This window comes from Olea europaea, chromosome 10, assembly GCF_002742605.1.
Source record: "Olea europaea var. sylvestris chromosome 10, O_europaea_v1, whole genome shotgun sequence".
NCBI lineage: Eukaryota > Viridiplantae > Streptophyta > Magnoliopsida > Lamiales > Oleaceae > Olea > Olea europaea.
Genome location: NC_036246.1, coordinates 14370256 through 14384212, shown reverse-complemented (window position 1 = coordinate 14384212; position 13957 = coordinate 14370256). Strand labels below are relative to the sequence as shown.

The following is a 13957-nucleotide window of genomic DNA, read 5'->3' as shown; positions in this document are numbered from 1 at the left end:
AAACAATTTCCCTCATTTCAAAGAATGAATTTTTTATTTTTTTTGACAAAAATCATTATCAGAGACAAGATGTACTAATTAATGGAGAAAATCAAGGATATAAATGCTACATCAAATAAAGATTGGGAAATATAAATGCAATAAAATGCAGTGCAAAATCATGCTACACATATGTCAAGGCTAACAAGTAGAGATTTGATGTCCACCAATAATTTATTGACACATTATTTTACATTTACTTTTAAGCACGAGTGCTAGTGAGGGAAAAGTTGAACATGTTAATTTAAAACAATGTGTTAATAAATTATTAGTTGGACAGTAACTTAGATAGCCAATTTTGGACCGTAAATCTCAACTCAAGATTCATACTTAGTTTGACGCCTAGTGAGTTAACATATTTAATTTTAACAATACTTTTTCCAAATAATGATCAAAATTTTGACACACAAGGGTATCAAACAAGGCGTATACAATAAATGTACAACTGGCTTAAGTAGTGCAAAACTTTGGTGTTGATATAAAATAATACTATTTGTAAATAATGAAATTATATAATGATTTACGAAAAGATAATGTGACAAAAAAAGAGTGTAGAATTTTATTTATTTATTTATTTTTTAAATTTGGTTGAAGTTTTTTTAACCAAATTATATTTCACCACATTATTTAAATATAAATCAATATGTAAATTACAATATACATGTAGCATGATACGTAAATAAACTCATTCCGTTACTTATCTTTGGCACGTGAGCTTCAGGTCAGATAGATGTACTCCTGTTATACGACGTCGTAATCACCACTCACCCCTCTTCAGTGGCAACAATCAACTTTCATAACAATCGACGGCAAATGCTAAACAACAGCATTTCCATTCCGGTTTCAGACTCTGATACCGATGACCCCTCGGGTCGTAAACGGGTTCGGTTTCGCCGGAAGCGCAAGAAACCGGGTCCTCGGGGCAAGACAGACTTGACCCGTTGGGTCATAACTAAACTCCTAAAGTGGTGGCCAGTCCTGCTCTTCTTCCTCGCCGCCGCACTCCTCACTTACGAGGCCTCCAAAATAGCCGGAGGGAAGCCACCGAGTTCGCGAGTCAAGATGGCGACTCGTAATGGTGATAAACCGCAGGGAAACTTGAACTGGCTCGATCCCACTACCCATGTTGTTGGGGGAGTTAGAGAACGTGAGTTGTAGTTGTAATTTTTTGTACTACGTAAAGATTTATACATACCCATCCGTGCAATTGCGTATTTAGTTTTTAATGCAATTTAGAGTGAAAAGTTCACAAGCTCTTTTATAAGTGTATAAACGTAAATCATTGATTTTTTGCGCTAAGATTGTGAAGCAACTGTCAGGAATTTGAAGTTATTCTACTCGTGAAAATGGAAATGATGGAGTCAGTAGTGCTCAAAAAAATAAAAATATTGACTGTTGGAGCTGATTTTTCATGATCTTTAATACATAGATACATGTTTTTGTCTTGTGTGCACGGGTTGACTTATGGTGGTCATTTTCCTCTTTTTACCTGATTTTGTGGCTATTTGATTTGCTTGCATTACATTTATCGTGTACTAATTGCATTTCGAGGGAAATCCCATGAAATTGTGCTGCAATTTAAAGGGAAAGCTAGTTTTGGATCTAGCTAATGCTTTACCACTTTCACAAATTCATTTATTCAAATCTTTGCTGATTCAAATTGGGTTTGCTATGCTGAGGGGTTTTACCAAGTCTTTTTCCCAATTGTGCATATCAATAACTTACAATAAAGTCTTTTTAACTAGTTTCCTTCATTGTTTCTTTGCAGTATGCTCAATAATTTCTCCTTGCTAATGATGATTGCATGAATCATTCTGAGTCAACCAGGTGCCTTTCATGGGCATGGTACTCGTGTTTCTGGCTTTTGCTTGTTGCATATTTTTGTCTTATAGGAAATAACGTTAGTAGTTTCACGGGCATTGAAATCGTGGAAAAGGGTCAAGGGGTTATCTCGAGCTCTTTGGTCTCAATCTACATCATACAAAAGGGACACCCTCATGGATTCTGACAAAAAGGAAACTATTGGTTGGTTAGCTTTTGTGTTATTTATTTTTTTGCTCGAGGTGAAGATGATTTCTTTGTGACTTTTGAATAGTTTGAGATTTTTGCTGAAGGTAATAACAGTTTTCATACTTCATGTTCATTTTATTCTTGATGACCTAATTAACATATGCCAACCATCCCCTGACATTCAAGATTAGATCAATAATCTGTATTGCGGTCAATGCAGACTGTGTATTGACCAGTATAAGTGTTTTTGGATCGTGGAAACAGGCAGACAAGGATGCTCTTACTGTGCTTCTACTCTTCCGAGCTGAGCCATTCTCAGTGGATAGTGTGGTTATAGATTAGGGAAATTAGTACCATTGCTCACCAACCTGTGTGTGATGTTGCAAGTTCATCCCCAAATTTTTTTGTTCCTTCTTTTGGCTGTGGCATGCCTAACCTTTCAACTTTCTAGCACGTTAATCCCCATCGGATGGAAATTGTCCTCTTGGCCAGATTTTCCTGTTTATTTTGATTGTGATAGCATCCATATTTTGCAGAAAGGAATTGCTTAGTACTTTATTACGAGGAAAACTTGGGCTTTGGTTCTTTTTGCTTGCAATCAATTAGTATATAACTGAGTCTTGGATATCGTGATCTCGTGGTAATTTGCCATCTGGTTTTAACAATTTAGCTTACTGTATTCAGTCTTTGTTCTTGGCATCTGATGTATTGATTTTCATAATAACGCAGATATTTCGTTAATTTATTCTATTTTGTGAATCAAATAGGCTGTTTGAAGCTCCTACCTCCTGAAGAACTGGAGCATTTAGATATTCCCATGGACAAAGAATCTGATAATTCTATCAAGAAAATGGTTTACATGACAGAAACTGACACACTTGTTTTAGAAGGAAACTTTAACCTGTCTAGACAGCATTTTGTTGGTACAAGGTTTAATTTATTCACAGGAAACCAAACTCTCAAACAAAGAGAGCAAAGTTTTAAGGTAATAAGCCGCATCTTTCTATTTTCTGTTTAAGTCTAACACAAGATAGTTCATTTCATCTGCTCCAGAAGCAGATTTCTTTACTTGATCAATTATTAAAACATTTAGAGCATCGACCACACTTTTGCCTGTTTGTCTGCATATATGATGGTTTCTATCCTGCTGCATAGAAACTTTATTTTATGAGATTTATAAGTTTCCAAATTAATGTTGTAGGCGACTGAAACTGCTGGAATTCACTGTGGTTTCTACAGTGAGAAGGGAGGGTTTAGGATTTCTGATGAAGACAAAAGCTACATGCAGACTTGCAAAGTTGTGGTTTCTACCTGTGCATTTGGTGGTGGAGATGATCTTTATCAACCTATAGGAATGTCAGAGACTTCACTTCAGAAGGTTATCTTCTATGTTGCAATACACCATCAACTATATAAGGTTTTTTTTTTTTTTTTTTAAACTTAAGCACATGCTTATGGTAATAAAATTAATGCTCAACTATATATGGGTTTTTTTTTTTTTTTTTTTTTTTTTTTTTTTTTTAACTTAAGCACATGCTTATGGTAATAAAATTAATGCAGGTTTGCTATGTGGCATTTTGGGATGACATTACCCTTGCCACTCAGGAAGAACAGGGGCATAAAGTTGGTGAAAACCACTTTATGGGAAAGTGGCGCATTGTAATTGTCAAAGATCTACCTTTTACAGATCAACGATTGAATGGTAAAATCCCCAAGGTATGGAACTATTTGGCTTCTTGACTGCTCCCGAAAATTTGTTTGGATAAAGGCAATCCGGTACAACTAATCCTAAGCCAAAATTGGTAGGGAGAGTTTCTGGGCCAATGCATTCATTGAAATACATTAAAAATATAATCATCATTCACATTCGGTGTACCATTTATGCATGTGCCTTCGTCTGCACGGGACAAGCTGCAGCAAATTGCTAATGTGGACAATTCTTTATCTTAATGTGGAAGCAACAACCATGCCCCTATTACCATCCTTTAAAAATTTAAATTGTTTGTTACGAGATCATTCTTCACCAAACATTCACACAATAAAATATTTTACGTACAAACCAATATAGTTTATTTACTTTTTAACCATACATTCTCCAAAAAATACTATTCAATAACTCATTATCGCCAAATAAGTTTTATCAAACAAGCTCTATATATGATTAAGCATTAATGTATTAAGGGGTGTGAACTAGCTACTTCAGCTTTTGCTTTCTTGAGATATATTTTGTGAAATTTTGACTTTATTATTATTTTTAATTTTTAAAATATCTTACTGAAAAAAGTGGAGGTTCTTAGAGATATGGCTGATATTATGTTTTAATGTTCTTAGGAGCAATGTTTCACCAAGTTTAAAAAATGTGAAAGTTATTTTCGAGGAACTTTTTGTTTCCAAAAATGTTTGGGCATGGTACATTTTCTTACTTCAGGTAAAATGTTCCTTGTTAAAAAGTAGCTCTTATCTTGTCGTCAAAATAAGTAACTTACTATTTTCTATGTTTAACCAATAAAAAGTTATTTATTCAGAACTTATTTGCTTTTAAGTAAATTGATGCTCCAAGTTTTATAGCTACAAAATGTATATGCAGTCGCATGTTGTAGAATGAGTACACACGACAGTTTCTGTGTAAATTGATTTCTTCATTCCTCTGTTGATGTATTTATATACAAACTAATAAGTGCAAGAATGGAAATAAATCTCCTAAATTAGAAGATAGCAAATTTGCCTACCTAACTAAGGAAAAAATTAAATATGGTACATAAATTATCTCAAATTAATTCCTAATCACCTAAAATCACGATCAATCATCCGGATTTCCTACACTTCCACTCAAGTTGGATGGTAAATGTTGACTATATCCAACTTGCAAATGAAATCATCAAAACTTTGTCGAGGTAGTCTTTTGGTGAAGATATCTGCTATTTGTTCTTTTGCAGGAACATAGGTCATACAGAATACTCCATTTTCGACTTTTTCTTTGATATAGTGTATATCAACTTCTATATGTTTGGTTTGATTGTGTTGCACTGGATTCAAAGAAATGTTGATCGCTGACTTGTTGTCACAGTATAGCTTGATTGGAAGTTTTACAGTGACCTGTAATTCTTCCAAGAGTTTCTTTAGCCACAATCTTTCACATATTCCTTGTGCAACAACTCTAAATTCTGATTAGGCACTGCTTCTCGTCACCATTACATTCTGTTTCTTGTTTCTCCAAGTTACCAAGTTGCCCCATATGTATAGTAACCAGTAGTTGATATTCTATCTACTGTAGAACTAACCCAGTCTGCATCTGTAAATACTTCTACTTCATTCCCTTCATTTTCTTAAAGAATAGTCCCTTCCTAATGAGCTTTTCAGATACCTGAGGATTCTATATACTGCTTCCAAGTGAATTTCCTTTGGTGAATGCATATGTTGACTTACCACACTTGCTGCAAAAGCAATGTCTGGTCGAGTATGAGATAAATAGATTAATCTCCCAACTAGCCGTTGATATCTATCTTTCTCGACTAACTTTCCAGTATTTTCTCTATCGTTTTCTGTATCAATTGGTGTATCACTGGGTTTACATCCAAGCCTACCTATCTCAGAAAGGAGGTCATGAATGTATTTTCTTTGTGAGACACTGATACCCTTATTTGACCTCGCAACTTCCATTCCCAAGAAGTATCGTATCTGTTCTAGATCTTTTACTTCGAACTCAGTTGCCAAGTGTTTCTTCAGTCTTTACATTTCAATTATGTTGTCTCTGGTAAGGATTATATCATCGACGTATACAATTAGAATTGATTTTCCACCACTTTTTGAATGTTGGAAGGACATTGTGTGATGTGACTGTCCTTGCGAATACCCCTGTCATTTCAATACCTTAGCAAATTGATCGAACCATGCTTTTGGTGATTGCTTAAGACCATATAAAGATTTTTTGAGTTTACAAACTCGATTTTTCTCTTGTAAATAGAATCCACGTGGTAGTGTCATGATCTTCTTCCAATTCTCCATTTAGAAATGCATTTTTGATGTCTAGTTGCTGAAGAGGTCAATCCAAATTTGCTGCTAAAGATAAGAGGACTTGTATTGTATTTAACTTGGACATAGGTGCAAATGTTTCTGTATAATCTATGCCGTAAGTTTGTGTGTATCCTTTAGCTACAAGGCGAGCTTTGTATCTTTCTATTGTCCCATCAGTCTTAAATTTCACATTGAACATCCATTTACACCCGACAGGTCTTTTCCCTTTCGGTAGTTCTATCACATCCCAAGTCTCATTTTTCTGCAAAGCTTGCATTTCTTCAATTCCTGCATTTCTCCATTTAGGGTCTTCCAAAGCTTTCTGAATATTTCTTGGAATTGTTGTACTGTCAAGTTTGGATGTATAAGTACGAAATCTTGTGAATAAAGCATTATATGATATGACTTTTGAGATTGGGTGAAGAGTACATGACCGAGTTTTTTTTCTAAGTGCAATGGGTAAATGATGTCTGGAAATTCAGACTCATAAGGATCTGGAGCTATCATTGGTTCCAACTCTTGTGGTACTTCAAGTATGAGGTTATCTCTTGACTTTGGCCTCCTTGAGTAAACTAGTATCTCCTTGTCTTTATGTTTTTCCGCATCTCCCTCTAAGTTCAAGTTTTATTCTATCTGTGGTATATTGGAACTTGGTGGTATGATGGGATATGGTTCAGTGTTTGTGGGAGGATCGAGATTAAAATATGTTAACCGATCTTCACTCAAGTTCTCCCCCTAAAGAGAGGGCTTTTGAAAGTAGGGTGTCCTTTCAAAGAATGTGACATCGAGACTTACAAAAATCCTTCTTGTAGATGGGTCATAAAACCTATAGCCTTTTTAGGTAATTGAGTATCCAATGAATACACATTTAACCGCACGAGGATCTAGTTTAATTCGATTGTGATATGGTTCAGTGTTTGTGGGAGGATCGAGATTAAAATATCTTAACCGATCTTCACTCAAGTTCTCCCCTGAAGAGAGGGCTTTTGAAAGTAGGGTGTCCTTTCAAAGAATGTGACATCAAGACTTACAAAAATCCTTCTTGTAGATGGGTCATAAAACCTATAGCCATTTTAGGTAATTGAGTATCCAATGAATACACATTTAACCGCACGAGAATCTAGTTTAATTCGATTGTGAAAGTGAATATGTACAAAAGCAGTGCAGCCAAATACCTTAAGAGGTAGGGTTGAGTGTAATTGTGAGGTAGGAAAGAATTTCTGGAGTTTTTGGAGGGATGATTCAAAGTTCAGTGTGCGACTAGGCATTCGATTAATGAGGTAGGTAGATGTGAGAATTGCATCTCCCCAAAATAATTTGGGCATTTTTGTAGTAAACATCAACGCACGGGCAACTTCAAGGAGATGTCTATTATTGTGTTCAGCAATCCCTTTGTTGGGGAGTGTCGACACAAGAACTTTGGTGAACTATCCCATGTTTTTGCAAGTAGTCTAGTAAAATGGAGTTGAAGTATTCTGTGCCATTATCTATGCGGAGGATTTGAATTTGGGTTTGAAATTGTATTTTAATCATTGAGTGAAAGTTGATAAATACTGCGAACATCGATTTTTCTTTAAGCAAATAAACCCAACAAACCCGAGTATGATCATCGATAAAAGTAACAAACCATTTTGTGTAAGTGCAATTTGGAATTCGTGAAGGTCCCCATAGATTGCTGTAAATCATAGTGAATGGTTTAGATGGTTTGTATATGGATTTTGGAAATACACTACGCTGGTGTTTTGCTAGTTGACAAATTTCACATTGGAAGTCAAATGATATTTTATTCAGAAAAATAGATGGAAGTACACGTTTTAGATATTGTATATTGGGATGACCCATTCTGTGGTGCCACAATAAAACTTCACTATCCCTAGAGGTAAATCCGGAATAACAAATTGCAGTTTGACTAGGCTTACTCATACCTGCCTCTTCAAAGTAATAGAGACCCTCATACTCTTTACCACTGCCAATCGTCTTCTCCGATAATAGGTCCTGAAAGATACAGTAAGATGGAAAAAATTTAGCTAAGCAATTGGAGTTTTTTGTCAACTGACTAATGGACAACAAGTTACAAGATAAATTTGGAACATGAAGTACAGATTTTAATGTTATAGAGTCAGATATTTGTATACCCTCATTTCCTGCAACAGTTGAAAGTGACCCATCTGCAATCTTAACTTTAAAATTGCTAGCACAAGTTGAGTATGAGGAGAAAAGGTGTTAGGAATCCATCATGTGATCGGACGCACCTGAGTTAATGATCCATGGAACTTTGTATTTTGAGGAGATAGTTGAGGCTCTTAAGTGATTACCTTCGTGAGCTAGTGAGCTCGAAGGATCATGTGTGGAAGATTGACTCAAAGCTTGAAGATTGGAGAAGATTTGATAAAGTTGTTTCAATTGTTTAGAATTAAACGCCTCACCTGAAGTGAAATTGTGTTCTTTAGAATGTTCGGTTGGGTCAACTTGTGCTTGATAGCTCCGATTTCTTGAATTTTGACTTGGCTTCCAGTCGGTGGGTTTCCCGTGTTTATCCCAGTAAGTATCCTCTTTGTTACCTGGTTTCCTGCAGTGTTTGCACCAAGGTCTTCTCCTTTGTTGTTTTGGCCCCTTTGAGCAAAGCCCATTTAACCTGGGCCCACTATTATATCTAGTTGGCCCAAGTATTCCAGTAGATTTTCCTGGCCCATTACTTGTTTTTCCAGCCCACCTTTCCGGTCCGTTGGCAATGGATCCATTTGGCTCGTTAATAGCCAGTCTATTCACTGGTTTTCCATCCCGTCTCCAAACTTCGAATTCAGTTCCTCTTGACATCATCACAGAAGACTCCACCTTGCCTTCAGAGCTGCCGTTCATCATGATTTTCCGGCGATTCTCTTCTCTTCTTACCTCTGCAAATGCCTCCCTCGTTAATGGCAGCGGTCGCCAGCTTAAGACTCTCCCCCGTGCATCATCAAGTTCGCGATTGAGGCTGGCGAGAAATTCCAACACCCATTCGTTTTCGACTCTCTTCTTGTAGCGAGCGCTATCACCCGAGCATTCCCATTCCTCTTCTAGACTTAGGTCAAGTTCTTGCCAAAGATTTGTCATTTCCAAGTAATAGCCCGTGACTTCTCTGTCTCCCTGCTTGGTCTGCCACAGTCAGGTCTTTATGTCAAAAGATTTTTGAGGCATTTTCTCGATCGAAATAGGTTTCTTTTACCTCATCCCAGACCTCCTTTGCAGCCGGCAGAAACAAATAGGTTTTGCTTATGGATGGCATCGTTATCATAGAGTTCTCAGACTTCCATTGTTGAAGAAGAGGGGCTTCGATTGGCATTTTTGTGTTGCCGGTGAGGTAACCTAACTTCCCTTTGCCGTCTATTATTAATTTGACTGATTGGTCCCATTCACGAAAATTTCTCCCATTCAACTTTTCGACAGTGAGTTGAAAGGTAGTGTTTTCGACATTGTTGGAACCCATGGAGGAGATAATCTCTGTCTCGCTTTGAAGAGATTCAGAAGTTGTCGATTTCTTACTATTGGTAGGCATTTTTGTCATGAGCTGCTAGGATAAAGAGAACCTAGCTCTGATACCATGTAGAATAAATACACGGGACAATTTCTGTGTGAATTGATTTCTTCATTCCTCTGTTGATGTATTTATATACAAACTAATAAGTGCAAGAATGGAAATAAATCTCCTAAATTAGAAGATAGCAATTTGCCTACCTAAGGAAACAATTAAATATGGTACATCAATTATCTCAAATTAATTCCTAATCACCTAAAATCACGATCAATCATCCGGGTTTCCTACACATGTTTAATGTGTTAGTATAACAATATTATGCCACCTGTGGTAAATTTATTCAACCATAGCATGATTAAAATTGGAGGTTACACCCTAGAGGGTTCACTTTTTATTCTAGAATCGGAAAAAGTAATCGACAGGCAATGGTCTCTTAATTCAACTAAAATCTGAGGATCAATTTGTTTGCTTTGTAGATTGAAAATCTCCTTGCAACTTGTGGGCAACCTACAAGTCTCAAAGATCTCATTTGGCATCCACAGTTTCTAGCTTTTGAATTGCAGACTGGCTTAAAAGTTTTTACCTCTTTCCCTCCCAATCCTAGCCTGTTGTTTTTTATAGAATCATCGTCAGCAAGTCTACTAATACAAGAATCTGAAACACTTGTCGCTTTTCTGGGAAGATTATAAACGGAAAGGGAAAATTATATTGGTTGGAGGAAGCTATAAAATGTAATAATATCGTGAACAGAGGGGAGCTGTCGGACAGATTAAAAGTTTTTGGTGCAAACTGAAACTTAATCAAGGGCTGCAAAATCAGTTTTTGCATTTTAATTCGTCTGAATTATGATGTAGTGTCCATAATTTTAGCCTGGTTTAGGATTAAAAATATATACAGTGCATTCATCAACCTCTCGATGCAAGACTCTCTTTGTATTGGCTTGCACCAGTGGCCAATCTTATCAGAATTTAGTAATTTGTATAATCAAATCACATGGAATATAGATTTGCAGTTTAAAAATCGGTGAACAACATGTATATATGGTTCTCATATCTCCTAATATATGTTTTCTGTGGTGTGACAAATTTTACATCAATTTTCATCAGATGCTGGCCCATCGTCTTTTTGTTAATTCTAGATATTCCATCTGGGTTGATTCGAAGTCCCAATTCAGAAGGGATCCTTTGGGTGTGTTGGAAGCCTTACTTTGGCGTTCAAATTCTGAACTTGCAATTTCAGAACATGTAGCCCGTAGTAGTGTGTTTGATGAGGCAAAGGCTGTTGTCAAGAAAAACAAGGCAACCCCAGAGGAAGTCGAGATCCAAATAAAACAGTATCACACGGATGGCCTCCCGGAGGACAAAAGATTTAATGGAAAGAAAGGTATGCTTGTGTTTTCACTTTTCTGCCTTTTTTAACAATGCCATAATATTTTTTATCACAGTAGCAAAGAAATTGAAAACTAAAGTCCCTTTAACCTATTAATTTTTCAGAAGTTACACGTGCACAGATTAAGCCCAACATATTGCTCGCGTAGCAAATTTAGTCTCTTATCTCTGAAAAAGTGAAAGTTGGTCTCCATCTTTCTCTGTAATGGGATGATGTATCCTCATGGACATAGAACAGTCAAATCTTTGTTAATTTGTTGGTTGGTCCTCATGGAAGCATCTCCAATTCAAATTTCTAATCATGAGCCTGATTTGGAATTCAAACACTTAGTTTCATAAAGACACGACGACCACAAGAAAATTTAATATAGGTTTGCATGTTTTTAGTCATGGGGGATTGATTGTGCAAGAGAACTAACTCCCTGCTTTAAAAATGTTGTGAATCAATGGTACAATTTCCCTGGGTATTTCTTGAAAAATGACATTCTGGTCCGGAAGGTGGCAGACTGAAATTATTTTACACGACAGTGGCTTCTCCATTCTTGTTTAAGGGGATAACTCTTGCATCTGTCTAAGCTTTATAAAGTGAATGAGATATTCATATATACACTGCTGACTAATCTTGGCAGCTTTAGCTGAGGCTTCTATAATCGTGAGGAAGCATACACCAACTACCAATTTGTTCATGTGCCTTTGGTTTAATGAGGTGGTTCGTTTCACTTCTCGGGATCAATTGAGTTTTCCGTATGTTCTTTGGCGGCTCAAGGGGTTAAGAAACATCAATATGTTCCCCGTCTGCACTCGAAAAGATCTTGTGAATAGCATGGGTCATATACGCAAGGCAAAGCCTCTAGTAAATTGATTCATTTTTTTAGGATTGAAATTTTTTTTGCACATCGTTTATTCTTTTTGTAGGAATGGAAGGCATGGTGTAACTTGTCCCGTAAACCGTTTGTCCTGATCATTTGCCTGAGTAATGTAATTTTTATGATCAAATTTTAGTTTTGATGTTATAAGCAGGAAATTCATTATAAGTAGATTTTATAAAATATTGAAAGGATTTTGGAGGATTGGTTTCTGGTAATTTACCAGAACCAGTTTGAATAATCTTTTTGAAATTTGAGGGTTTTGACTGTTCTGAAAAGATTTTGGTTTGAGTAGAATTTTTGAAAACAAGGGTTGAAAGAGTTGTATTTTGAGAGGATGAAGAACAGGGTTCCTTTTTTCTTGAACCTTGAAAGTATTCGTCAATTTAGAATGAAGGAATTGAAGTCTTTTTTTTCAAATGTGCTTCTTTTGAAATATTGACTCAGAAGAAGCCATTGATTTCCTGTCACTCTTTTACAGCTCTCTCTCTTCTCTGTATGAGCTATCTTCTAATGAAGTTTGTAAGAATGTTTACTTTTTCTTGTATATATAGGATTTCAACAAAATAGCCTGCCATCTTGTAAATATCTTTGAAACAAGATTTTTGACTTCTTTTTTATCTATTTTGCTGTAGTTCCAAGGTCTTCTGGTCTAGAAGCAGAAATCTATATGAGAGGAGATGCAATAATTTCAATGTTTTCATGTGAAACAAATATTGTTCATAATGAAAATTGACCCGGAGGAGTTTTCCAAGTTTTCTTGTTGACATCAGTATTTTTAATAGATTTAATTTTTTTGCCAAAAACTTTGAAATGCGTCCATTCATAAAAACTTAAATTTTCAGGAAGTTCATAAAAATCTTTCCACGATGATTTAATTCTGTTTTCAAAAACATTTTCTTGAGAATATGACGTAAACTTTTGATAGGAAGACTTTGATCAGTTTTGAACTATTTTTTCTGTGAATTACAGAAAAAATAATATTACATTGTTGATTAAGTCTTTCAGGAGGAGGTAGCATATATGATAAAGTGGGTAAGTTAGGCTATTCTAATTCATTTTCTTTTTCAGACATGTAATTTGGTTTTGGAATATTGAGGGTACAATCAACTCCCTTGAGTTTATTCGAAAGAGTTGAAAATCTTGCAAATTGATATAGATTTTTAGATCTATTTTCAGATCTTGACGAAAAAGATTTTCGAAGATTGTTTGTTGAAGAACCTTTCTTCAAGATAATTTTGACGTGTCCATCAGGAAATGAAACAATTTGATATGGAACAGTACGAACAAGAGCATGATTTGGGTTTTGAGCATTTTTAAAACTCGATTCAAGTCCTTTAGCTTGAAGGTTCCATGGTATCCTCTTAGAAATCATGGTATTGGAATGAAGAGGGTTTACTTCTACAAGAAGAATTTCCTCTTTAGGAGATGAGCGAAGAGCCAGAATATTAAGTTGAGTATTCATTAACTTGTAATATATTCAATATAGCACAACAAAGGTCGTTGAACAATCATCAAAATCAAGATTTTTTGTTTGAATATGAGAATTTAGAGCATTAAGAATAGTTCCATAATTAAGATTAATTGTGAAGTTTGGGTAACAGTTTGAAAAGATTGGACCACTTTCAAGTTTTGACTTTAAAATGGATAATATTGAATTTTCGAATTTGAAAAGTCTTTTATCTCCAATCTGAAAGTTAAAAGAATACGAATGTTTAAACCAAGTCAAAACAAAAGTTTGACAGTAATATGAATTAATTCAATATGAAGATATTTAAATTTCTTCTTATAAGATTAAATAGTATCGTTTAGACAAGATCATTTGAGCAAATTGATGTTTGAGAAGAGCCTTCTTGAATTGACTTTAATTTCTTTGAAGTGCCAACTAAGTAATTTTTTAGAGAATTTTTATCAATGTAGAACGCTAAAAAAATTGCTTTTTTGGCAGAGTCCACTTCAAAGTCAATTCAAGAAGCTCTTCTCAAACAAGTTTAGAAGATGATTGCTATGGGATAGATGTAGATGAACTTATTGCTTATGAGATTGCTCAAAAAACTGAAAAGAATTCAAAATAACTATATAAACCTAACTATTTGGATGAATATTGAGGATAAAGAGTTCAAAAT

General features: G+C 35.4%; 1 protein-coding gene across 1 annotated transcript; it reads left to right on the top strand.

Annotated features, from left to right (window-relative positions):
• The first annotated feature begins 757 nt into the window (after nucleotides 1-757).
• LOC111401329 lies at nucleotides 758-12085 on the top strand. The gene is made up of 6 exons (XM_023029022.1): nucleotides 758-1186; nucleotides 2817-3034; nucleotides 3251-3427; nucleotides 3610-3765; nucleotides 10684-10960; nucleotides 11595-12085. The coding sequence occupies exons 1-6, from the start codon at nucleotides 853-855 to the stop codon at nucleotides 11825-11827; spliced, it is 1395 nt and encodes a 464-aa protein (XP_022884790.1). The 5' UTR covers nucleotides 758-852; the 3' UTR covers nucleotides 11828-12085.
• The last annotated feature ends 1872 nt before the right edge of the window (nucleotides 12086-13957 follow it).